Source organism: Balaenoptera musculus, chromosome 7 (genome assembly GCF_009873245.2).
Source record: "Balaenoptera musculus isolate JJ_BM4_2016_0621 chromosome 7, mBalMus1.pri.v3, whole genome shotgun sequence".
In the NCBI taxonomy this organism is placed as follows: Eukaryota; Metazoa; Chordata; class Mammalia; order Artiodactyla; family Balaenopteridae; genus Balaenoptera; species Balaenoptera musculus.
The window spans coordinates 46,601,306-46,629,029 of NC_045791.1; the positions used below are offsets into that span (position 1 = coordinate 46,601,306).

The 27,724-nt window shown below is 38.6% G+C and overlaps 1 protein-coding gene across 5 annotated transcripts in view; it reads right to left on the bottom strand.

The window, feature by feature from the left end:
- GRB14 (growth factor receptor bound protein 14) overlaps positions 1 to 27,724 on the bottom strand; it is a 177,945-nt gene that overhangs the window by 100,110 nt on the left and 50,111 nt on the right. The window contains exons 1-2 of one of the 5 annotated variants that reach the window (XM_036858655.1): positions 25,624 to 25,987; positions 24,227 to 24,359 (exon numbers count right to left, since the gene is read on the bottom strand). The exons of 1 other annotated variant lie outside the window; for it this stretch is intronic. In XM_036858655.1, the coding sequence (XP_036714550.1) occupies positions 24,227 to 24,359; positions 25,624 to 25,814 (324 nt within the window). In that variant the 5' untranslated portion in view covers positions 25,815 to 25,987. Of the gene's footprint in view, positions 1 to 24,226; positions 24,360 to 25,623; positions 25,988 to 27,724 lie in introns of those variants that run through there. 3 more of the 5 variants (XM_036858653.1, XM_036858658.1, XM_036858654.1) reach the window with 3 other exon arrangements.

The following is a 27,724-nucleotide window of genomic DNA, read 5'->3' on the forward strand; positions in this document are numbered from 1 at the left end:
TAAATTATATTATACTATATTTGTCTTTCTCTTTCTGACTTACTTCACTCTGTATGACAATCTCTAGGTCCATCCATGTTGCTTGCAAATGGCATTATTTTGTTTCTTTTTATGGCTGAGTAATATTCTATTGTGTGTAGTATGTACCACATTTTCTGTATCCATTCCTCTGTTGATGGACATTTAGGTTGCTTCCATGTCCTGGCTATCGTAAGCAGTGCTGCAATGAACATTGGGGTGCATGCATCCTTTCCAATTATGGTTTTCTCCAGATACATGCCCCAGAGTGGGATAGCTGGATCATATCCTTTTTAGTTTTTTAAGGAACCTCCATACTGTTGTCCATGGTAGCTGTACCAATTTACATTCCGACCAATAGCGTAGGAGGGTTCCCTTTTCTCCACACCCTCTCCAGCATTGGAAGCTATTGGGAAGGATGGAATAGAAAGCAAGTAAACCAATCTCTAGGATTCTTAGAAGAAAGAGGGGAGGAAAAGCACTAGGAGCTGATCTGAACTAAGAAATTTAAAGAGCAAGAAGTCCTGAGCTATGCTGTTGCTCCCGTTCTTCTCCTTATCACCAAGTAGAGTACACTGTCCAACTGCATAGAGCCCCCAGAATCTTCTCTCCTTCCTCCTTAAGCATAAGAAGACATCTGCCACCAGCTGATGCTAAGAACAAGGTAAGGTGCTCGCTCCCACTGCTAATGGGAAGAGTAGAGCCCAGTTCCTCTGCCAAGGTCAAATAAAGGGAGAGATTGGACTTACAGGTTCACAGATACCAAGCTGGAATTTGAAAAGCATCTTCCCATAGAAAATTAATAAATATGGTGATTATTTAAAGTACTATACATTAGGCACATTATGTGTTAAATTGAAATTTGATTATCATTGTTTCCATGGAAAAATGCATTCAAAGTTTCCAAATTTACCAAGGAGTTTCTGGAATACAAATTGCATAAATGTTGAGATTGCTTATATAGGAAATCAGCATCCATTATTTGTGTGCATGCTTATTTTTCTAACATTACTTACTATCTTTGAATAGTAAGTGAAACATCCATTTACACTGGAATGTAACTTTTTTTAATAGTAGTTAAATCATACAAAATGGCTGGCCTGGGTACTCCTGGAACAGAGACTGTCTTGGGATCCTTTTCAAGGTTGCAAAAGTTCTTTCTCTCATGTTACTATTTTTTAGGTGTCTCTAGGCTATATCCATATGTCTTCGCTTACCAGTTGTAAAGTGCAAAATTAATGATCTAGGGTCTTCCAGCAGCAAATGAAACAAAGTCAGATTAGAGTTTGACCGTGACCATGACTGTCTGCATGACTTGAAAGGAACATGTCACTTCATCTCTCTGGAATGCAGTTTTTCCCTACAAAAGGGAATGGTTAGATAATATGTTCTCCAAAGTTCCTTCCACTTATCACCATCTATTCCTCTCTCAGGAACTTTGCTTGTGTTCTGGTCATCCTCTTGCTGCATAACAAGCTGTCCCAAGACACAGTGACTTAAAACAAGAATGCTTTTATCGTATCTCATGATTTTGTGGATCAGGACAGGACTTGGCTAAGCAATTCTTCAGTTCTATATGATGTCAATAGAGGTCACAGGTAATCAGCTGGAGGATGGGTGGGTCTGGAGGATTCAAGATTGCTTCACTCTCGTGTCTAGCACCTTGGCAGAGATGCCTGAAAAGCTGGGCTTAGCTGAGACTATCAATCAGAGAAGCATGTTGGAGCCTCTCCAACATGGTGATCTCAATATAGTCAGACTGGTCTCAGATAAGAATGCTGGGGGCTCCCAAAGAGAGTATTCCAAGAAACAGTAAATGGAAGCTACCAGTCTCTCAAAGCCTTGGACCAGAAACTGTCACAGTATCACTTCCACTGTATTACATTGGCCAAATAATCAGATCCCTCTAAGATTCTAGAGGACAAGATACAGATTCCACCTCTCAATAGGGGGTGTAGCAAAGGATCGATAGGCATTTTTAATCCAGCATAGCCTGTATCTAGGAATTAACACCAACAGTGACACTCATTACTCTGTCCAATGTTTCATAGTAGAAACTAAAAAGATAAAAAGGAACAAACAGTCCCTGGCTTCAAAAAGGTCACAATATGACAAAAAGAACAGGAAAGGAAGCATTCCTTTTCTGCTTAGTAACCTAACTCAAGTTGATTTATTCTATTGTTACTAATAGAACATTAATTAATAACTGATAAAAGCATGTATTGGAAAACGCCACATTAAAAAAAAAAAACAAGTTATGAACAAAGAGTCTACATATGCACTAAGTCTGGAAGGAAGGAAAAAAGTTTTAGGATATGGGATTCATTTCCAATTTTTTAATGATATAATATAGTCTGAATGATATGTGTCTTCAATACCTAGGCAAACACTACAAAACTTTATTCAACAAATAATCTGTAGGAGGTATCTGTCAATTCTAATTTTATAATCAACTAACCATTTAACTTATCAGGCTCTTAATTCTTACAACTAAAAAAAAAAAAACCCTAGCTGTAAGAGATGCTAGCTAGAACCAGTGTTCACAACATAATGTGAAAAGAAACCAGAATTATTTAAATATACAATTAAAATATGTTTCCTCAAATAAATAACTGATAAAAATGTCTGATCATATGGTCCTTCTTTAAATAGATCATTTGTTTCAAAAATGATAGCTTTCTAATGGTCGAAATGAAATGAATTAATGATGCAATCTAGAATAATTCATATTAAAATAATCCGGTCACAGGTTCTCTGGGTCATTTAAAGCATGCCCCCTCTGCTGTCTGTTTTCGGAACTAACTACAGACAAAACCATATCTCAACAGCACCCTCCTGTGTGATCTATTTCAGCAACCACTTCACCAGTCACAGAGCTGTGCCAATTCCCATGGCCGTAGAAGTTCTTTATTAAACCACAAATACACCTTACTTTTAAAGGTAATGTGATTTCAAATCAGCTTGGAGAGGAAATAAAAATATTTAGACAAATGTTATCCTCTAGAAATTATTTTACAGAACCACAAATGCATCTAAAGCATGTGGATGTACACATGGAGTAACACTTCCATACTAACGGTGGATTACCTAATTCTTCCTCTGTAAGGAAAACGCCGTTCTTTCAACCCTTGATTCAATCAAATGATCCCAAAGTTTCCTCTAAAGTGGTCTACAGACAACCTGCATCAGAATCATAAGAATCTCCTAATAGGTGTTTCTTAAAAGTTCTACTACTTCGGCCCCACTCCAGACCTATGGAAATAGACTCCCCAGGGATAAGACCCAGGAATCTTCACTTATATCAAGCACTCTAGGTATGTGACATGCCTGATGAGCTTTGAGAATTGCCACCCTAATGCATTACATATACAAAACAACTTTTCTGGGATTGGAGGGTAATCATATTAATAAATGAAGGATACTAACTTCTCTTTTTAATGGAATTTAATTCAATCTATGAACACTTACATCATTCTTGATCCCATGCTTTAAAAACCAGTATTCTCTGCACTGATATTTACAGCCCTAAATTTAGTCTAATAATGGGTATTTGACTTGCTAAAGGTGACAGTGTAGTGGCAGGACAGGTCTGTACCAAATCTCTACTATCTCTGCAGATGACCTGGGTTCTGTCCAATGCAACAAACACAGTGAGAAAATACACTGTTCTCCCCTTCATCTACTTCATCCAATTGTTCTCTAGGTCACAGGGCAGGATTTTTACTAACTTAAACCTCAGTTAAATCCCAGTCAAGGGTTGTCAATGAAAAATTAATTTAACACCCCAGAGCACAGCTAAGCTCTTTCAGTCAGAATACATCCTGATTTGAGAATGATCCAATTTCCCTGGTAGTTTCCAAAAAATCATCCAAAATCCTACTTTAAAAAATAATAATAAGGACTTCTAACACTTCCTGAAACCACAATAAAAAGGATTTTTTTAATATTTACTGAAAGCAATATACCAATACCATAAAAATTAAAAGCACTGGAGGTAGAAGGAGATCAGAATATAGTAAGGTTGGGTTTCACGTGAAGTTTAAAGGACAACTCTTTATGACTGTCACAATCTATGTCCCACTACATAAACATTGGTGATATTGAAAGCACAAAGGAGGAATTTTATATGTAGTTTTTAAGTAGAATGCCACCTATCAATTTCGTGTTAGGCACTCGGGGCTGGCATTGAAATCTGAAAATATGGGTTCAAGTCCTCACTATGCAAGATTATAGGATTTAACCCTTGATCTTTGACCCTGCTTCTTTCCATCTGTAAAACTGAGATAACACTAACTCTCCTACTGACAGCATTCAGATGTTAAAAGGATAAAAATGATAACATATTTGAAAGTACCTTGGAAACTGTATCATCACTAACACAGAGGCAGGAGGCTCTATGTACCCTTAGGAACCAGCAGAAGAGAAGTCATGCTGCTCTAAATTGCTTGGACCTCCACAATCTAGGAGCCAATCTTAATAGTTTTGAAAAGTCATTCTTCTCAAAGGAGCAAAAAGCATTTTAATATTTAAACTCTGCACAATTACTAAATTTCATATATCTAGAGATAAACTAATCAAGTTCAAGCTAATGTTGAGTGAAAGGAACCTCTGGGTAAATCTAAAACTGGCTCTGTTCCATGGGGCACACTGGTTACACCATGTATGAGAGATGTCTCAGCAATGCCTACCTCTAGAATTCTACCTTGCAAAACTATTCATAGTAGGGGGCTGGTCTATTTAAAACATTCCTTTTTGTTTTTAAAAAATTTTTAAGGGGAAAAAAAAAAAGAGAATGGAGGAAGGGAGGAAGAAAGGAAGGGTCATCAGGAGTCTGCAAATGTCACTAATACAGGGGAGTCTGAGTTCGGATCCTGCCCCTGTCGCTTCCCGTCTGTGTAAAATTGTGATCAAATGATACAATCTTTCTTAAACACCCTTTCCTATATGATGGATATGATGACAGCATCTACTTCACTGAGGTATTGGGAAAAGTAGATGTTATAAAACTTATCTTCTTAGCACAACACCTGGTGCATTGTAAGGACTGAATAAATATTACTGATAACAGCAATAACTCCTAAGTTATTATCTTTAAATAAGCCTCTAGACTGATAGGTCAAAGAAATATCCAGGACTAAAATATCTTAATTTGTAAAGAATAATTGAGCAATATCTCATGACACTCCTGATAGACCAAACAGGAGTAAGACCAGAATGATGACATAATTATACATATACCAAGCACAATGAATAATACAAAGCAGACACAATAAATATTGGTTGAATGGATTAGCAACATGTTGAGAAAAAAAGTGTTGGCTAATCCATTAGCATCACCTTTGACGCAGGCTAGAGTAGCAAGCTTTGTTTTTCACTCTTGAATGAAGACACTAATGTCATCTATACCTATATGCATATGAAGCAAAACTGAGAGGGACAATTACTGTAAAGAAAGAATGCAATTCAATAATATCCTGACATGCTGGAAGAATAGATCAAAATTAAAATTTAAATACAGAAAGGTAAAATACTACAAAAAATTGTAATTAAATTATTTTCTAAAAATTATACACAATCTTGGTTTACATGCAGTTCATAAGAAAGCATTTTTATTAGGGTTCTATTGGTCACAAGAAAATTAAGTTCATCACTGAAAATGTTTAAGGAGACTATATAGACCATCTATCAGATATTTCAAAGACAAATGCTAGGTAAAAAACGTTATCTGCACCATCTGTTCAATTCAGCAAGTATTTATAGAGGGCTTACAATGTGCCAAGCACAATGCTAGGGTCTGGAAATGCATTGATGTCTAAGGCAAACTTGGTTCCTGCTGCCCCCAGAGAGCTTCCTGGATAGTGGAACACTGTTATGTCAACAGACGGATGATGCAACATAACTGACCTAGTAGCAGGGCACCTACCACAGATCTGGGAGAGGAAGAGAAGACTCTCTCAGCTAAGTGTTTGAAGAGAGGTATTGGAAGTTAGCTTTTTAAAGATTAAAGAGAAAAGAGATGCAGGAAGATCGAACATCTTACATAAAGACCTAATCCTCACTAGGTCAGATAAGCAAAAGAATGATATACTAGAAAACTAAAAGGAGTTCAGTGTGGCTAAAGCACAGAGTATAAGGAGGAAAGGGTTGGTGACAGGATTAGAAAGGGGGTCCAGCTATGTAGTACCCCAAGAGCCCTATTAAAATCAGTATTCGAAGACTGATGGGGATCTGAGGAATGGTTTAAGAGAAGAATGAAATTATCTGATTTGCCTTTTAAAACCATCACTTCACTATAAAAAAGAGAACATGATACATGATCAAAGAAATGCTAAAATGCTTTGGAAAGGAAGAGGTGGTTAATAAATGGTATTTGTATGAGTAGATACCCATTTGGAGTAAAATTAGAATCCTACCATACATAAAAACAAGTCATGCTGTGTTAAAGACTCAAGTATGAGAAGTAAAATGTTAAAATGACTAGATGAAAATATGTTCATGAGACAGAAGGAGGAAAAAATTTATTAAGTAAGATGCACACAAGTACAAAACTAGATTTAACTAAATTAAGACAAAAATAGTCTATTTCATAAGACAGTGTAAACAAAGTTAAGACAAGCCACAATTACTGAGAAAAGATTAGTGTAGTGTTTCTAATTACAAAAAGATTAGTATCCATACTATATAAAGGACTCTTACAAATCAATAAGAAAGACAAACACAATAGAAAAATATAGATAATTCACAAAGAAGAAATATGAATGGCCAGAAGCAAACGAAAAGATGTTCAACCTTACAAGTAGTCAAGCTAAAGCAAATTAATGTCATAATTAAATTTGATTACACTCATCACATTGGCAAAAACTTTAAAATCTGAAAATGCCAGCTGTTGATGAGAAAGTGTGGAAATGGAGACACATATAGTGCTGGTGGGTACAATCACTTTGGAGAACAATTTGGCAACATCTAGTAAAACTGGTCATGTACCTGCTCTAGAGGCAAATAATCCCACTTATAAATATATACAGTAGAGAAGCCCTTACACTTTGGTGTGTTTTTTAATGATAGAAATTAAGAAGATTCTCGATTTTCTTTCATGGCGAAAGGATAAATAAATTGTAATATATACTTACAATGAAATAAAATAAACTAGATCTATATTTACTGAGATGGATTAATCAAAAATGTTGAATGAAACAGCAAGTTGCAGAGATATACATTCAATATACATTTTTACATAAATCACTAAAACACAGTACAGTGCTATATATTGCAAAAGTATAAAAACATGGAAGGAAAGGATACTCACCAACCTCAGAACAGTGGTTCCCTAATAGTAGGGGGAAAGGAGAGACAAAACAAGATTGAGAACAAAGGAACAAAGAGGGGCGCTACCATGTATGAACAACCTCCTGTTTCTTCAAAAGAAAAAATACGAAATTTTCTACATGTTTGGAATTATTTCACGGTTGAAAGCATATTATTACATGCTACAACATGGATGAACTTCAAAAACATGCTAAGTGAAAGAAACCAGACACAAAAGGTCATGTATTATATGATTCCATTTATATGAAATATCTAGAATTAGCTAAATGCATAGAGACAGGAAGCAAATTAATGGTTGCCAGGGGCTGGGGGAAGGCAGGGGTAGGGAGTGACTGTTTAATGGATACAGGGTTTCTATTTGGGGTGATGGAATTAAATAAAGGTAACTGTTGCACAACACTGTAAAAGTAACTGTAAAAGTACTAAATGCCACTGAATTATATGCTTTAAAATGGTTAATTTTATGTTATATGAATTTTAGCTCCTCAATTTTAAAAAAAATTGTTTTAAGCATGTTACACTTCTAGGAGTAGAACAAGACTAAAAACGGAGTAATCAGCGAGGAGACTCTCAAAGTAATTATGAGATGATTCAGTCTGAACTCTGACAATGGCAGAGAGGTTGTAAAAAATGGATAAATTCAACAGTTGTTTTTCCAAGAGGACTTTGTAACCAATTGTATGAGGAGACAGAGGAATTGGGAGCAGCCAAAAGAGAACCAAGATTTCTGATTTTCTAGTGTAAGTAGAGAGCATGCCATTCCCAATGAAGGGCAACACAGGAGAAGAAGTAAGTTTTAGAGGAAAAGTATTAATTCGGTCTGGAATATGCTGAGTGTGCGATGTCTATGGACTGTATAAATAAAGATATTTTGCAAGTAGCCCAGGATAACCTAGTCTAGACTTATATGGAGACTGTAATTGAGGCCATGGGAGTAGATGAGATCACTCTGGCAGTAAAATGAAAATAAAATGAAAACAAAAAGCTGTAGTATAAAACCCTAAGGAACACCAACACTAAGATTCTCCAACAGAGACCTATAAGAAGTAGAAGCCAAGAGAATGTTTCAAGGAGGAAAGAGTAGTCAAAAATGCCCCAAACTGCTGAGATACCAAAATAAGCACTGAAGTAGGTCTTCAGGAATATGGTGGTCTTTAGAGATTTTAGTGAGAGCAATTTCCTGCCAAGCTGCAGGAAAGCCGAGTAGGAAAAACACTTCAAATGTTTAATAACCCAATATCCTCGATATTAATGATATAGGTACCAATAAAATCAGAGAAGCTTTAGCAAGAAAGAAGAACTGAGAAGGAAATGAGAGATGATAACCTATCCTCCTGAGAATCACAAAAAGCCACTTACCGCAGACCTGAAAACCACACTAGTGTTTCTCAAATTTTTCCATCAGAACTACCAAAAATGCAAAAGAAAGTCATTACACAGCCCTTGCCATCTCAGGGTAGGCAATAACTCTAAGGTATATAATTTGTTCTTAAAAATCCATGTAAATTATGCATTCTATTCATAAAAACAGGAATGTTTATTTTAATCTAAAACTGTTTTCTCCTATTTTCAATTAAAATTATTGTTCTAGAAAAGTGTTCCATGTTTATCGTGCAACTTCCCATACGGCCCTCCCACAATCCTCACACACCCCATATGCATATACACGCCATATACTCCCACTTTGAGAAACATGGAAGAGGTGTTTCATTCCACAAGAGTGACATCCTCTGGAAATCTCTGCAGAAAGCATCTGCCAGAGCACAAGGCCCGTGAACTGCAACATGACCTGTAAACATTTCTTCCTTTCATTTTTCTTAAAACTATCTTCTTTAACCTTCAAAGTATGTTTCAGATTTCATGGAATTGGATGGCTACATCCATGTTGAGGGGACTTTAATTATACCACCTCCTCATCTTTCTTGACTAAAGTGTCCTAATTTATCAAGTACTCTTTACATGGAGGTTGACCCAATACTTTCAAATCACTTTTCTCTAAACCTTTCCCATACATGTCCCAAGGTACAGACATGGTTTGGTAAAGGGGCCCTTATGCCTTTGAGACAAAGACAGGTTCAGCCTAAATGAGGTCATGAAAACAAAACATCAAGTTCCCAGTGCCCTAAGAGTCTAAGCCAATGACCTACAGAGTGTTCCAGCTGATCTTAATTTCCCTGGCACAGCACAGTAAGAGTACTGTAATATAATGCAAAATGTCTCTAAAGAGAAACTAGATACTGGCCCAAGTCTTGCCAATACACAGTTAAATAATATCAAAGTACCCCTTTCATCTGAATACTGGCTTCACACGCATGTGTCATCCTTCCCAAGAGTGAAAGTAATCTTCCACTGTGAATGTGGGTTGATTGAAAAGCTTTTACTGGACTTAGTCCCATAAAGCATACATGCTTTTTAACTGGCACTTCTGGGCTGCTAAGACTGAAAATGCTTATAAGGAGACCAAAGAGGCAAAGAACAGTATTTATTCTAAGCAGGGGTTATCCAAATTTAGAATGTGCTAATAGTGGTAAATCAATACTCAAATGTTTATCCTGATGAGGATCTCTTTTAACATCTAACAATATCAGACTTCTCCCAGTAACTAAACTAAATTCACATTCCTAAGTTTCCTTCCAAACTCTTTATCATTTATATTAAACTATCAGTACATTCTCAAATACTCCCTCATTCCTTCCCTTAATAATAACTACTTCCTCTGCTCCTTCCCCATGCATTAATTCATTCATTTATTCTTTCATTCAGCAAAATTTACTGAGGGCCTATTAAATGCCAGGCATTTCTCTATCTGCTGGAGATTGAGTAGTATATAAAACAAAGTCCCTGCCATCACAGGGCTCATGTTCTAGTGCAAAAAGGCAATGGGAGAATAAACAGATACATGTGTGAACATGTAATATGCCAGATTACAGTAAGTGCTAGAGAGAAAAACTAAGCTGAGTAAGGGAGAAAAGAGTGCAGAGGTAGTAGAAGGCAATGTCAATCTTTGAACTCCATCTGAGCTAAAAATAGTTTTTAATGATCCATCATCCAGTAAATCAACTAAAGTGTCTTATAATGTAACTGAAAACAATGAATGTAAACCACCTGACTTGGAAAAGATTTGTCACCCAATCGTATTCATTCACTTTCTCAGTTTCTGGACAATTTATCAACAAGGCTTTACCACTAACGATATGGTACTCTTTCACTTAAATATATTTTGTTCAAAGTAAAACACTCAGAAAAATATGAGGGAAAAGTGTTAATTTTATCACACTTTGGCCAAACCAACATACTGAAGAGGCTTTTGCATTATTTCCAATTTTTTTAATAAAATGCTTTTGTCTTATAATGTGCTTTAAATGTATTTTCATCAAAAGTTTAGGGATGTATACTATCTACAGTAGCCAAGACATGGAAGCAAGCAACAGATGAATGGATAAAGAAGATGTGATATGTATATAGACATGGAATATTACTCAGCCATAAAAAGAATGAAATAACGCCATTTGCAGCAACATGGGCGGACCTAGAGATTATCATACTAAGTGAAGTAAGCCAGATATAGAAAGACAAATATCATATGATATCACTTACATGTGGAATCTAAAATACGATACAAATGAACTTATCTACAAAACAGAAACAGACTCACAGACATAGAAACAAACTTATAGTTACCAAAGGGAAAAGGGAATAGGGGAGGGATAAATTAGAAGTTTGGGATTAGCAGGTACAAACTACTATATATTCAATATCCTGTAATAAACCATAATGGAAAAGAATATGAAAAAGAATATACATATATAGCAAACTGAATCACTTTGCTGTTCACCAGAAACTAACGCAACATTGTAAATCAACTATACTTCAATAAAAATAATTTTTTAAATCCTTCTAAGTTAAACATTAAAAAAAAAGTTTAGGACTGTAAATTTAGTTCATTCAGTTTAAGAAAAATGTCAACCATATAATTGGAAAAGTTAGTCCTCACTCTCAAATCAATCAGCCAAATCAGATTAATGTTCTATCAAATAGAGTCCAACTTTACTTTTCAATTCAAACAGAGTTATCAATATGCATTCTGAGAAAAAATATTTTAAAGACCACTAAAAATTCATTATGGAATACAGCTTTTAAAAGAAATAGCTGAAAGCTCTCAAAATTAAAATAGTACAGAATTAAGAGTTCTGAGGAGTAATGACAAAGTGCTAGGAAGGCCATGGGGTTCCTTTGGCAATTGTGTGAGGGTACATTTCCTTGATTTTCAGCTTTTGGGTGTAATTTTTAACAATTAAGTATAAAATTAGAAACAGCTTCATTAATTGTAGTATTCATCATGATAAAATTTTCTTATGGTTTTAATGAAAGCAAATGGTATATACTCTTAAAAATTAGTCTAGCAGCTAGTATATTTTATAAATAGAAAGTGGAAAATACTAACATATTTTATGATAAAATAGGATGGGAACTGACTGGAATTAATATTTCATTATATGATTTGATAAAACAGGACAATATTAAGACACAAAATCTGAAAGAAATTATGTACAAATTATATCCTTGAGTTTTATCCAATTTATCTTCAAAAATTTGGTAGTCTCAAACAGGATTTCTGTTACATTTAAAATAATCCGAACTACTAACTATTGTAGATGCTGCAGCACACCGTCCAAGCCTGCCCCCTTCAGGAGTGAAGCGCTAATTCTCCCTGCTGTTAGTGTGTCAGCCACTAAGACCCAGCTAAGTCCTCCCTGCCTGCCATTGCTCTCAGCTGAAGAGAGCCACCATGCCCAAGATCAGGTCCTTGCAGGGCAGCCCAGCCTCTGAGCCCTAATTCTGAACAATTCTGTAAGACCATCCCAGCTTGAGCTCCTAGGGGATCAGCTGATGCCTCTCTTGTGGCTGCACTGCAGCCCAACTTGTCCCTGTGTCCATCCCACAGGCATTGTTTCCAAGGGCTCTGAGCCCCAGTAAACTTCTTGCAGGCAAACCTAGGCTCCAAGTCGGCTTCCCAGAGAACTTCCCTCACCCACAGCACTAACCTATATATAACATCAGATGTTTGCAGGCACATTTTTTTTTCAGCTATGGATGTGTCTCAAGTGGTGAGAATAGTGGAAAATACATCACAAAAGGCCATTTTCAGCATTCAGTATTTCCCACTGGTGCGCTATTTGCTTTGTTCTTAGGAAACTCTCCCTCAAAGGCTATATATGTTTGACAACAGTCAGTAGAGGGAAGAACTGAAGTCAGTAAATGAAAATTGAAAAATGAAAAATGAAAACTGTCATTACTCCCATCACATCATCATATATCTGAATTTAGAATGTTTCAACACTAGCCAAAATCCTTATTTCTAACTATGTCTTCCCTTAACAGAAATATAAGGCATAAAAAGACAGGAACCCCTTCTGATTCATGGTACTTTGATTAATCATTAAAGGAAGCTTTCCCTGTGTGTGATGCCCTAGAGGTTTACATGCCCCGGGGTAATGCACCAAGTGAGAAGGTTACTGTGAACACAGGTGGGTTTTAGGAAAAAGTACAAATGGAAGATGAGGATCTGAAAGCTGGTTATCTTAAATCTTTGAGTTTGTAAATCTCTTGGAAAGTCTTCATGTATATCCATGGTGTATATGTCTCCCCATTTCTACAGCATGAGCACTGGCCTAAATCATTTACCAATGACATTAACAGGTAACAATTAAAACATTTGCTAACATCTACTCCTTGCTCTAAGAGACCCGTATTATAAACCCAATTGATATTCCACTTAATTTTTCCTAAATGTGTGGGTTTTTAACACTATACGCTGGAAGTATAACAATTCACCATGTACTTTTCACTTACAATTCCATTAGATAAGAATAATGATTAAAATCAGAAATATATCCGTTAATGTCATTACACATGATCAAAATTTCCTATGCGTGTAACGAAAGCAAAAGACATATACTGCTAAAATCTCACTGGTCCAGAAGCCTAGTATATAACTTTGTTTTTGTTAATAGAATCTGTTAACAAAATTAGAAATACATTTTAAAATTTGATGAAGAGGAGGAAGATGATTAATCATGATTAGAATAAATATGTCAAAATATAATTTGTTGGCTTCCCTGGTGGCGCAGTGGTTGAGGATCTGCCTGCTAATGCAGGGGACACGGGTTCGAGCCCTGGTCTGGGAAGATCCCACATGCCGCGGAGCAACTAGGCCCATGAGCCACAACTACTGAGCCTGCGCGTCTGGAGCCTGTGCTCCGCAACAAGAGAGGCCGAGACAGTGAGAGGCCCGCGCACCACGATGAAGAGTGGCCCCCGCTTGCCACAACTAGAGAAAGCCCTCGCACAGAAACGAAGACCCAACACAGCCAAAAACAAATAAATAAATAAATAATATAATTTGTTAAATTGGTTTTAACTACTTATCTTCATTAATCCATTTACTCATTAATTCTTTTAAGGAAAGAACCCAAGAACAACAAAACCAAAGCACTTTATTTGGAAAGAAAAACAGTAATTAGAGCAAATAAATAAATGAGACAATTCAGATTATGGTAAGTACAATCAAGGAAATATACTAGGAAATGTGATAGGATGGGAAAAAAAAAAAGGTGTAGAGGGATACTTTAGTCAAAAAAGGCCTCCTTGATGAGATGATCTTATGCTGATATCTAAAGAATAAAGAGTCAGCTTTGTAAAGAACCAGGAAAAAAGGTTCCAGATGGAGGAAACAGCCAAGCTCAAGGCTCTGAGGTAGAAAAAAGCTTGCCAAGTTCACATTCAGGTAGGACTGTCCCTCTACTGTGGCTGGAGTATAACGAATAAAGAGTAGAATGCAAGTACAATTTAAGACATAGACAGAAGCCAAACCACATAGAATCCTGTAGGCCAAGGTAGAATTTTGAATTTTATCCTAAACTATCAAAAAGTTTTCAACTAGAGAGTGAGATAATGTGATCTACATTTCTAAAAGTGCATTTCTAACAAGTGTATGGAAAATGGACCAAAATAAGCTGAAGTATCAATAGAAGCAAGGAGGCCATTTATAAGGTGCCTAGATGTCAGAAGACAGTAGCTCAAGTTGGGATGGTAGCAGTGGAGACGGAGAGAAGTTTATGGATTCAAGTATAGTGTGATGAAAGATGTAGCAGTACTTGACAGAAGGCCAGAAAGAGGACTCCTTGGTTTTGGCTTGAGTGATCAAGTGGATGACTTGAGCGATCAAATGCATGACTTGAGCAAGAGTTGTTTAGAGAAGGTCTTAGAAGTTATGCCTACCTCAAACCCTTTAAGCCAAGCACAACCAGGTGCATACTGAACCTATGCCAGCCTCCAATGTTCATATCTAATCTCATACCCTTATTTCTAAGTTTAAATACAGTTTCACCACCCAACCTGGCCCCTCCCAGATACAATACTTTTTCTGACTCTCTATTATTTGGACCTAGACTTTGATGCACAATTTTGAGTTTAATTAGCCCCTTCCTGCCCACATCATCTCCATAAAGGTGGCTCCTGTGCACCTTGCCCCATGGCACCCAAATGTTCTCTTCATCAAAGGAGGTGTGGTAACCACGTGAGAAGATCTGAACAAAGACTGAGAGGGAACTGCTGGGGCCAATGGGACCAAAAAAGCCTCCCGTCTACTATGAAATCATTAGTACTTCAAGAGCCATTAGAATCACTTGCTTTAGGAATAGAATAAAATTGTAGCACTCTCAGGCCCAGAAAGTGTGGTTAATAGGCTCATATCACATCACTCAGCAGCAGCAGGACCATATTAAAAACTAGGTTTGTGGATTCCTAGTCCAATATCTTTCAATTACATCATATGGCCCCACATCTTTCCATAGAAACTGTATTAAAAACTGGTGCACAGGATGTTGTAAATCTACCATCTGGGGGAGCTATTGTGGGTTAAAAAAACTTTTACTGCCTGCCCTAACAACCTAACCACCACATCTAACATTACATCTATGGAAAAATACATGTGAATCAACAGCCAACTTAAAAAGGATCTTTTGGAATAGACAGAAGCATTTGTAAACTAGTTAAGAATGTTAATCCTCCTATTTGTGTTTATTTTCTCTGTGGCTTTGAAAACTACTCAATGAGTGGAACCAAAGGGAAGGACAAGAAGTAAAAGATGCTCTCCCTATGTCAGCTCACCTATTTGTCTTCTAAACTGATTCTGGAAGCTTCCCTTCTGCTCCCTTTCCTTAGCAAAGACTTGTGGCCATTTCCTAGGTTCTCCATTGAGCCATCCCTTACCTAGAGTACCAAAAGGACAATTCCCAAGTCTGCTTATCCTCACTCAAATCAGTGCATACTTATACAATGGAGTTTATTACTATTCCATATAAGCTGACATGATTCAAAGCAACAACCATAAAACTGCAGAAAGCTTTTTTATATTAAGATCCACATTTATATTGAACCATGAATGACTCCAATTTTCCTTCTCCTGATAGAACATAATATATGCCCCTAGGGAAAAACAAACCAGAAGCTGAGCTTTCAAAGAAGTAAAAAATAAAATTCATGTTGCAGATAAAGGTTGGACTGCAAGTGTATCCTGCAAATTAACTAAAAATTAGAGGCAACCTTCAAACTGGAAATAAAACCTTGACGAGCAGAAGATCTGCTAGGCGATTTAAGTTTTAAAATAGGAAGAGACAGCTGTCTTCTGTTACAGACAAAGGTAACTAGCATGAAGTAGGGAGGATCCTGAGTTGATAGCTCCTGTCATCAGAGGCCAAGGGACCTCAATAAGATGCAGGCTCAGGACAAGGACCAAGGAAGATGACCATCACTGAAGGGTGGCATCAACTGAAACCACTGTCAAATAAATGCCCTTCACGTGAATTAAATGATTTGAGGCAAAGGAGTTGGATACTGTGAACTGTGGAGGCTAAGTCAGCCAAATTAATCAGTGGGTTGCCATGTATCATTCATATATTATAAGAATTTGTTTGTGTGTCAACTATTTTTTGCTTGAGCTTTTTTCCCCTAGGGTACTAGTTGTCCATTGTTTCCTCCCCACCTCCATACATCATACCTACTGAACTCGCACTTCCTACTCACAGAATTTGTTCCATAACCCTTGCTGAGTGAACAACGGCCCAGGTCCCTGTGTCCCCTTGGCCACAGCTGACTGAATAAGAGCGGAACACACTGGGCTAACAGCTCTCTCCAAAGATAGATTCCCGTCAGTTACCACGTGTTAAACCAGTAATAGGAGGAAATATTTATTCCAATAGGGGTGGCCACTGGGGGCCACATGCAGTGACATGCAATCAAGACAAGCAAGACTGTAGAGAAATGTCAGAGGATGAAATGGATTTAGAAAAAGAAGCAGAGACTATGTGCTGTTTTTATGGGAAAACAAAAGAGAGAGAATGGAGAAAGTGTCTGTTACATTTTCTGCAAATATATGAAATTTACGTTTCATTTTACATTATATAGGATTTTGTAAAATGGCCTAGGGGACCTATATACAATTGATACGCTGTTTCCATAAATTTAAATTGCCAAAGACCTAATTTAAAGATTTTGAAACATAATCAGCTTGTAATTTGAGGATTTCATGTATCATTCCAACTAAGAGAATTTGATTATGAATGACTTTAAATGATACCAAGGAATTTTTATTTTTGTTAGGGAATAATGGCATGTTGGTTAAATGAAAAAATGTACTTTTCAGCAATGCATACAAAACTAGGTAGGGATTCAGTGACAGGATGTCTAGGTTTTACATTTTTTTAAGTAATTTATTTATTGTACTTCAACAAATACAATAAAAATTTCAAAAAGGAATAGATGAAGTAAATGAGACAAAATCTTGATAACTGCTGAATCTGTAAAACGAGAATATGGGGGCATAGTTCATTACTTTCTACTTCTGTGTATATTGGAAAAATTAGTATTTGAGTTTGGATAATGCAGCAGCCACACAAGAGCCACACATGCAAGTTTCGCACCGTACAAATTAAGATCATTACTGCCATCATGAAGGAATGACATCAGAGGTCGTTTAATTTGGGGACAGAGATGAACTTATTTTTTGATAGTACCTGACATGTGAGATGAAAACGAAATCAAAGGCAGAGCATGTGGAAAATAATTTCTTAGTTATTTGGAAGATAGTTTTTATTTTCCTGAGATATACAAAAAGGTTTAACTCAATATGGAATAAACCAAAAACAGTGTGGTGAGGGGCAAACACATTCAGAAACGACATTCTTTTTGATCTTCCTTTATCTAAACTGTGGAAGCATGGGCAAATCACTTCCTGTTTATGTACTTTAAAAAACAAAATCTTAAAATGTGGATGACAGACCCACTTCCTGGCTTTAGTGTGACTGTGGACTGTAAACTGCACACAAAATCTGGTTATTAATAATACTAATAAACCTTACTTGTTGATAGATCAATTATTTGATAGATTTTTCATATCAATTTTAGGAAGAAGATAGAAGAAAGCTGGAGGAAAAAAGCACAAAGAGACAGTTATATTTGAGGAAGGAAAAAAAAAAAAAAGGAATCCAGGTCCTTAGGTGGAAATTATCAAATGGCATTTGTTGCCTCTGCTTTTGTATTATGGGCAGAGTTGTAACTAACAACAATTGATATAGGTTTATTACTGTGCTACTCTTATGGTTCTCAATTTCTGTGGAAATTGTACCTTCCTAAAAAAGGGCTGTCAAAGCCTCAAGAAATCCAATTTTCATACCTCAACATAATAAAGGCCATATATGACAAACCCACAGCCAGCATCGTTCTCAATGGTGAAAAACTGAAACTATTTCCACTAAGATCAGGAACATGACAAGGTTGTCCACTCTCACCACTATTATTCAACGTAGTTTTAGAATTTTTAGCCACAGCAATCAAAGAAGGAAAAGAAATAAAAGGAATCCAAATAGGAAAAGAAGTAAAGCTGTCACTGTTTGCAGATGACATGATACTATACATAGAGAATCCTAAAGATGCTACCAGAAAACTACTAGAGCTAATCAACAAATTTGGTAAAGTAGCAGGATATGAAATTAACACACAGAAATCTCTTGCATTCCTATACACTAATGATGAAAACTCTGAAAGAGAAATTAAGGAAACACTACCATTTACCACTGCAACAAAAAGAATAAAATACATAGGAATAAACCTACCTAAGGAGACAAAAGACCTGTATGCAGAAAACTATAAGACACTGATGAAAGAAATTAAAGATGATACAAACAGATGGAGAGATATACCATGTTCTCGGATTGGAAGACTCATATTGTGAAAGTGACTATACTACCCAAAGCAATCTACAGATTCAACGCAATCCCTATCAAACTACCAATGGCATTTTTCACAGAACTAGAACAAAAAATTTCACAATTTGTATGGAAACACAAAAGACCCTGAATAGCCAAAGCAATCTTGAGAAAGAAAAACGGAGTTGGAGGAATCAGGCTCCTGGACTTCAGACTATACTACAAAGTTACAGTAATCAAGACAGTATGGTACTGGCACAAAAACAGAAGTATTGATCAATGGAACAGGATAGAAAGCCCAGAGATAAACCCAAGCACATATGGTCACCTTATTTTTGATAAAGGAGGTAAGATTACACAATGGAGAAAAGATAGCCTCTTCAATAAGTGGTGCTGGGAAAACTGGACAGCTACATGTAAAAGACTGAAATTAGAACACTCCCCAACACCATACACAAAAATAAACTCAAAATGGATTAAAGACCTAAATGTAAGACCAGACACTATAAAACTCTGAGAGGAAAACATAGGCAGAACACTCTATGACATAAATCACAGCAAGATCCTTTTTGACCCACCTCCTAGAGAAATGGAAATAAAACAAAAATAAACAAATGGGACATAATGAAACTTAAAAGCTTTTGCAGAGCAAAGGAAACCATAAATAAGACGAAAAGACAACCCTCAGAATGGGAGAAAATATTTGCAAATGAAGCAACTGACAAAGGATTAATCTCCAAAATTTACAAGCAGCTCATGCAGCTTGTAATCAAAAAAACAAACAACCCAATCCAAAACTGGGCAGAAGACCTAAATAGACATTTCTCCACAGAAGATATACAGATTGCCAACAAACAAATGAAAGGATGCTCAACATCATTAATCATTAGAGAAATGCAAATCAAAACTACAATGAGGTATCACCTCATGCCAGTCAGAATGGCCATCATCAAAAAATCTACAAACAATAAATGCTGGAGAGGGTGTGGAGAAAAGGGAACCCTCTTGCACTGTTGGTGGGAATGTAAATTGATACAGCCACTATGGAGAACAGTATGGAGGTTCCTTAACAAGCTAAAAATAGAACTACCATACGACCCAGCAATCCCACTACTGGGCATACACCCTAAGAAAACCATAATTCAAAAAGAGTCAAGTACCACAATGTTCATTGCAGCTCTATTTACAATAGCCAGGACATGGAAGCAACCTAAGTGTCCACTGACAGATGAATGGATAAAGAAGATGTGGCATATATATACAATGGAATATGCCATAAAAAGAAATGAAACTGAGTTATTTGTAGTGAGGTGGATGGACCTGGAGTCTGTTGTACAGAGGGAAGTAAGTCAGAAAGAGAAAAACAAATACTGTATGCTGACACATATATATGGAATCTAAAAAAAAAAACAAAAATGGTTCTGAAGAACCTAGGGCTAGGACAGGAATAAAGACACAGACGTAGAGAATGGACTTGAGGACATGGAGAGGGGGAAGGGTAAGCTGGGACAAAGTGAGAGAGTGGCATGGACATATATACACTACCAAATGTAAAATAGATAGCTAGTGGGAAGCAGCCACATAGCACAGGGAGATCAGCTCATGCTTTGTGACCACCTAGAGGGGTGGGATAGGGAGGGTGGGAGGGAGACGCAAGAGGGAGGAGATATGGGGATATATGTACACATATGGCAGATTCACTTTGTTATACAGCAGAAACTAACACAACATTGTAAAGCAATTATACTTTACAAGTCAAGATGTTAAAATAAGTCATGAGGATGTAATGCACAGCATGGTGACTATAGTTAATAATACTGTATTGTATATTTGAAAGTTGCTAAAAGAGTAGATCTTAAAAGTTCTCATCACCAGAAAAAAAATTTGTAACTATGTATGGATAGATGTTAACTAGACTTATTGTGATCATTTCAGAATATGTACAAATATCAAATCATTATCTTGTACACCTGAAATTAATATAATGTTATATATCACTTTATATATCTCAATTTAAAAATAATTTTTAATAAAAATTTTTTAAATTAAAAAAAAAAAAAAAGAAAAAGAAATCCGATTTTCAGGTCCTAGCTGTGACACCATCAGCCACATAGCATTTCTTAGCCTCAACTTAGTCGCCTGTAAAAGAAGAGTGCTTCACCTAGATGATCTCAAAGATCTCTTCCAGCTTGAACATTCCATGACACACTGTTTTTCATAGGTGATTTTTTTATCTTTAAAATCTTCAGTAGCTTTATTTTTAATTAGTTATCCTACATAAATCCTGGAAAGCAATTAAGCAGAGCTACTACACAAACTGAGTCCAAGCACAAAAATAACCTGGGGGGAGACAAACTCGAGAAAAGAACTGATTCTTTTGCAAGGGCTAAATATATCTTATTCTTTCCCTTTCTTCAAATAATAAGTGCTAAAGCATGATTTCCTGGTAAATTTCAATCAGAAATAGAAAAAAAAGTAAGACACCTAAATTCATAGGTTAAGTCACTTTTCATATAAAATTTAAATTGCAGGTAACTTTTCTGAACCATGTATATGGAACATACACTTTAAATCTGCTTCATTGATAAACACAAAGAAATATGCTTAAAAAATATATCTGGCCAGTACTATTAAAAAAAAGTGGGGAGAGGGAATAAAGTATCCAGATTTTATCTCAATCTAGTTCTTATTTTAAAATAAAAATACTGAAAGCATACAGTATTGTATACTTTGAGACATTTTATTTGCAAAAAGAGATAAAGCATATCCTATTTGTGGCTTCAATGCATTTTACCACTCATGCATTATGAAGACATCTCAAATTGTAAAAAAAAAAAAATATTTATGGCCTGTAAAATGATTTTTGACTGTGGTTTTGAAAGGCCACATGAAATTTAACGTTTCCAGTCTGGACTCTTTCAAACTTTCTGGTCATTTATTTATAAGTAACAAGTGCAATTCTTCACTTTTTCTATGGGGAGAAAAGAATTGCTAAAATGACTGGAACGGTTAAACAAAACAAATGAAAGAGACACTATAAAGAAATGAGACATCGTCTCCTATCACGTTGCAGTCATAAATAATATTCAATAGAAACCTAGCACATATAGTCATCTACCTCATCTCAACCAAAGGTCAGAGATAATTGGGCCTGAAATATCATCTTGTAAAAGGGTAATCTGTGTCACAAAGACTGAGCTTGGGAGAATTACTGACAGAGTCATCTGTTCCCAAAACCTCCCTCATTCCAAAGAACTGAGCATATACAAAGGAATAAAAACAAAGGATCAGTTCTAAATGCAAAGTCCAGGTGGGGAAAAGGGAACTAAAAGAATGCAGAAAGGAACGTTCCTCTTCCCCAACTCTGGGATAACCTTCTCTTCATGGGGACCCCCAACCTTCGGGCCACGGAAGAGAGCAGGAGCAGGAAGGGCACTTCTCAGGTGGAAACAACCCTTTGGGACTGGTCTCCAGGAGTCAGGCCAGAACTCTGCTCCTGCAACAGCACAGCTGTCTGTGTGGGAGCAGTGCTCTCTGAAAAGGTCACCGTGGAAACAGGACCCAAGGCCGAAGCAGGAAACCGGTCAGAGTCAAGGGTAGCATAGCACCCTTCTCCCATGTTGCCGATTTGCTGAACCTGATCTGAAGAAATGTTATTCCCCAAGATCAGGCGTCTTACTCTAAGATGATGACTACCCATACTTAGGCCACAACCTTTACTTGACCCTGACACTCACACCCACTCTCTTTCTCGTTTTTCTCCCTCTATTAACTTAAGCATAAAACATTCTCTCCCTATTCAAAACAATCGCTGCCCCTTGGGCACATCTGGTAGAGGAGGCATTCTCCCAGTGCTCATTCACAAAATTAAAGTCGGAGTAGACCCCGTCCTCTCTCCTTCCTCTGTTCAACTCCTAAGTCTTAACCCAACCCCGAATCAAAGCCCCACCTTGATAAACACCCTTTGAGTGGCATTTTTGCCCAGCTCAGTGCCTCAGCGCCTAGGATGGTGCAAGGAACATAGCAGGCCCTCCATAAATAGGGAAACAATGTATTAAATTCCCCAAATGCCTATTATGCCATCATCAGATAGTTCCTTTTCCCATTCTGGATCATAGGGACAGTCCAGAATCGATTTTTTCCACCACCATGACGCACAGACAAATCTATCATCTACATTCCCATCTTACATCTTAACCCCAAAGCCAAGCTCTTAAAAGGCCCAGACATTTCAGCAGGGCTGTTTTTTCCTTGGGCTCTGTCTTTACAGGTCTTGAAAGAGTCTCCTCCTTGATCATCTCCCCATCCAAAGTCTCAGTCCCACATACTGAAGGACTGGCCTCCCCCATCAAAGACTCTAATTCAGAACACACCTCTGCTCCGGGAATATTTACTCCCACTTTCTCCAATCCTTATCCAAAAAGCACATGTACCAATTAAACTGCAACCCCCTACCTCCCCCCAAAAAAACAAGTATATAAGCCTTATTATACCAGACATCCATCAAAATACAGCATCCCATGGAATGCTTCTCTACTGTCTCTATTATTACTGTATGTTATCAAGAATTCATCTATTTCGTGGGGCATTTCCTTCATTCCTAAAACTATAAACACACATTATTGAACCCATCACAGGTAGTAAAAGTGCTGGAAAAACGAAAGAGAACAACAGATGGGGGAAAATAATTGACTGTCTTCTCCTCTCTGTTCATTATCCCTCTCCTTGCTGCAAGCATCTGACTATTTAAATTTATTGCGTCTACCCTTGCAAGAACAAGGTACATTTTGCATAGTGAAGCTTCTCTTTGTTTTGTTGATTCAAAATTGGGAGAAAAAAAAAAAAATAAAAAAAAAAAATAAAAAATAAATTTGGAGAAAGCATATTCAAGGAGATGGGATTATCCTAGGATACACTAATTTTTCTTTCAAAAAATGTATAATTGTTTTGGATCTCCCCATAGTTGCTTGGTCCTTGATGTCTAATTTGCTCAAGTCAGTCCCAAAATAGAAACTTGAAAAGAAAGAAAATCATAAAAATTAAGTTCACAAGCTAATCATCACTTACAAGTCATCTGCCTTCTGCAGCCAGTAGCCTCCAAACTGAGGAATTCGCTGAAAGAAAACCTGCGGAGTCCAAAACTCCTATTACCTTTCACCACAGTTCACCATTATCACTTTCCTTTAGTAAATAAAGTTGGCTTGGGTTGAAAACGTGAAAGATTAAAGAAGGTATTAAAAGAACCAGTCAATCCCCTTCTCATCACGACACCACCGCCAGCCCTTCCAATTTCTGACTTAAAATCGTTCAGCTGTTATCATATATAACTCTCCCACCTACAATGTGAATAATAGTAGCTCCCAGGCTCTGTACTTTACATATATTCTTCCATTTAACCCATCCCAAAAGCCTGACATGTAAGTTTTAAAGTTCCCATTATACAGATGTGAAAACTGAGACCCTGAAGGAAACTAATGGCTATGAACTGTATCAGTCAATAGAGTTATTTAAAATAGGCCATGCTAGTACTTTGTTAATAGTGTAAGAGTATCTTAAAGACTAAATGGATGTAGAACTCCTAAGATTTTTGAATTAGAACACTTTTAAATGCATACCTGTTTTTTCCTTGAATTTGCTTTGGGAAACAGGCCTGCTGACAACACAGATGTAAATGGAGAGCAGCATAGCTCAGGAAAAGGGTTTGGAATAGATGGCATTTCCAGAACATCAAGATCTTTCTTTTTTCTCCTACACCAAGAGAACATAGAGTGTAATTTACATAAAACAGAATGTAAAATATAATTGCTGTCAGGATTAAAAAGTTAAGGCCAGCATGCACCACTCTGTGACAACACTAATATTATATAAAGTGTATGGCAAAGGTCTGTGGTGTACTTTCTATGGGTCAAAATAAGTTAGTTAATTGCTATAAATCAATCTTCTTTTGTATTCCTTTTTTGGGGGCCTTTAAAAAAAAAAATCACCAGGCCTGGAAACCCCATTTCCAGCACTTCTGATAATTTTCCTGAAGCTGAAATACAGACTACAGAATTATTGATGCAAAAATCATCCTGAGGAGCTAGACATTGTTTTGCATCCACTAAATTGACAAAGTCTATAAACATTTACTGAATTCATCCCTATGCTATTTTACTAATCACTTTTGCAAGTTATGGTTTATTAATTATAGCTGTGGTTCATCGCACTTCAAATTTCATTCACAATGTTGCCCACACACAGTCTGTTGATTTTTCAAGTGCTTATAGATACTAAACTGCAAGGCAGTGTTTTTGAGAAGGTTAAGTGAATAGAACTTGCTGGTGTTAATGCACTCTAGTCCACTGCGGAGTAATTTTAACTTCAGTGAAGTTGAAGCACTTTGAAAATCTGAAGAAGAAAAAAAAAAAAAAAAAGCACCACTTAAATGTATGAATATAAAGGACTACAGATTTTTGTATTGTTGCAGCCTTTTTCTTTCCTGAAGTATGTGCGAAATTGTGAACTCTACAGGCACTTAGTGATGAATGCTATGGAGACTGGGAAACCTTTTAAAGCCTCTATTCTTTCCTGCTGAACAGCAAGACTGCTCAAATGTCAATCCGTGCTTTGCCTCTCCAGGGTCGCTGTAAGACTCTATGTGGGAGGTGAACTCATTTATTCTATGATTTTTTTAAATATATGAAAGAAAAGGATTTTATTTTTAATGCAGGACCACGAAGCAAGAAGCAAGGGGGCTGGCCAGCCTGGAGCTCGGCCTCCTAGTTCACACCGACGGGCAGAGGCGAGAAAGATCCGAAGCTCTCAATGAAACGGTGATGCTATTTATAAGGCGCTGAGAGATCGCAATGTCCTGCTGATCCGGTAGGAGCCAGCTCAAAGGCAATTGTCTTCAGAGAGTTTCACAAACTTGGCCCAGCTCTGGGCACATGGCTCGCCCCCTAGGACCGCCTCCTCACCCCCTCGCCGGTTGCCAACCCAGGACACTCCCCCGCGCCCTCCGAGGGCTGCCTACCTGTCTGCAGCACAGCCGCGGGTCCCGTCCGGAGGGGGCAGGAGCGCCCGCGCGTGAAGCCAGGGTGCCGGCACCAGGTCGCGGGCGTCGCCCCTCCCCTGGGCAGCGCCGCACACCTGGGTGGCCAGCGGCGAGTCCCGGGCAGCCGCCCGACCCGCGGCACTCTGCCCATCTTGCAGGGAAGTGGTCATTGTCGCCGGCCGGGGAGCTCGGGCGTCATGGGAGACCCGGCGCGTGGGGAGAAGGAGGTCGGGCGGCGGGAGGCGAGGTGCCGGCTCGGCAGCCCGAGCACGCTGCAGGTGCGGTGGCCTCGCCGCCTGCGCTCCGGGCCGGGGCGGCTCAGACGCTCGGCCGGGCGGTAGGCGAGGCGGCGGGGGAGGGGAGGGGGCGGAGGAGGAGGGTGGGGAGAGGGGAGGAGCGGCCGGTGGGTGGGGGCCGCGGGCGGCGGGGCGAGGCGCAGTGGGGGCGGGGAGGGCGCCGGGCGGGCCCCGCTCGGGGGCTGGGGCGCTGGGGGGCGCTGGCTCGGAGCCCGCGCCACCCGCGCGGGGCCCTGGCTACCGGCGCCCGAGGTCCGGGCCGCCGCCTCCCCAGGTGGGCGCCCGAGCGCGAGGCTGAGCCCGAGGTCGGGGCGGGCCCGCGCCGCGGGAGGTGGGACCCGTGTGAGCCGGCGCTCGCGCAGGGCTAGCCTGGCCGACCGCGGGCGGGGCAGGGGTCTGGGCAGCCCTGACCCCCAGACCCTTTCATTCTTCCTGCTCTGCTGTCTGAGATCACCTAAGCTGTCGCCGGGCCGCCATGACAGGCCCCACCGTGCCTGGAGGCCAGGGGACCAGGGGGCCAGGTTTGTCCCGGTCTTTCCCCCACGTGCCTCTTCTTCCTTCCACTCCGCAGCTAAACACACGGGCGTGGGGAAGGGGTGGACGGGGAACAGGGAGTACAATCGGTGTAGAAAACTACTGAGACGTTTGAGGATTCTTAGTAAGGTATGAGTAAACCTGACGTGATCTTGGGAATTAGAAAAATTAATTTTCTACTGATAAAAGTAGCTCTCATTTACTGAGTCCCCACTCTGCCTAGTCCTGCTGCACCTCACAACAGCCTCATAAATTAGATGTTTACCCCATTTTACAGTTAAGGAAATTGGGGCTCAGTGTCATGGAGTACCTGGTACAAATAGGGCTAGTAATAGTGCAGTCAAGCTTCCAACCCAGAAGATTCCATCCTCACCATCCAGACTGTTTGAAGTGGTAATTACATTAGGCTCACCCTCTGAGATAAGGCAACCCTACTCTTAATTCTTGGGTAGTAATTCTGTTTCTGCTCTTCCTGTAAGTGTCCCCATCCCACTGCACTGTTTGGGATTTTCACATATTTTACACACTCTTTGTTCTTTGACCAAATTAGGTAACATTTGTCCCTGGCATCTGTTACACCAGGTTTTCTTAACCTTCTCAACCTCTGCCCAGGGAAAGGCAAACACTGCCTCCTGAAGAAACTGGCAAAACCCCCTCCTCCATATCTGTGTGTTCACACACACACATACACACACACACACACACACACACGGCCCTTGGCACCAACCACTGCTGACACCCAGGGTTTGCTCACCCCCAGCCTGTGAGAAACCTGGAGTACTCCACTGAGGCAGGAAATCTTTGAGTCAAAGAGCTTACAGAATCCAAGTTCTTCATTTTTCTGATGTCAAAATTAAGACCCAATGAAGAGCAGTACTGGCCTGGGTCACACGTTGGGTGTGGTCTGTAGGACATGTTATGCAATGCAACGGCTAAGCCCAGTAGTTCCCCTGAGGGATAAAATCAGTAATACTAATCATGATTATAGCTAACATATTGATGCTGTGTGCCAGGCAAAGCCCTCATTCACATCCAATTCCCTGAAGTATGGTCTGGATTCCGTATGTGGGTTTTAAGAGACTTTAATGTAAAAGCATATAGATATGTTGAGGTCATTCCAGCAAAATAAAAAAGAGTCATGTATTTGCAGATAACTTGAGCTAAAGACATAAAGAAGTATACTTTCATCATCTTGATCATCATCAATCATTCCTCTTTTCATCCAAAAGTTCTGCGGGCAACCATTGCTC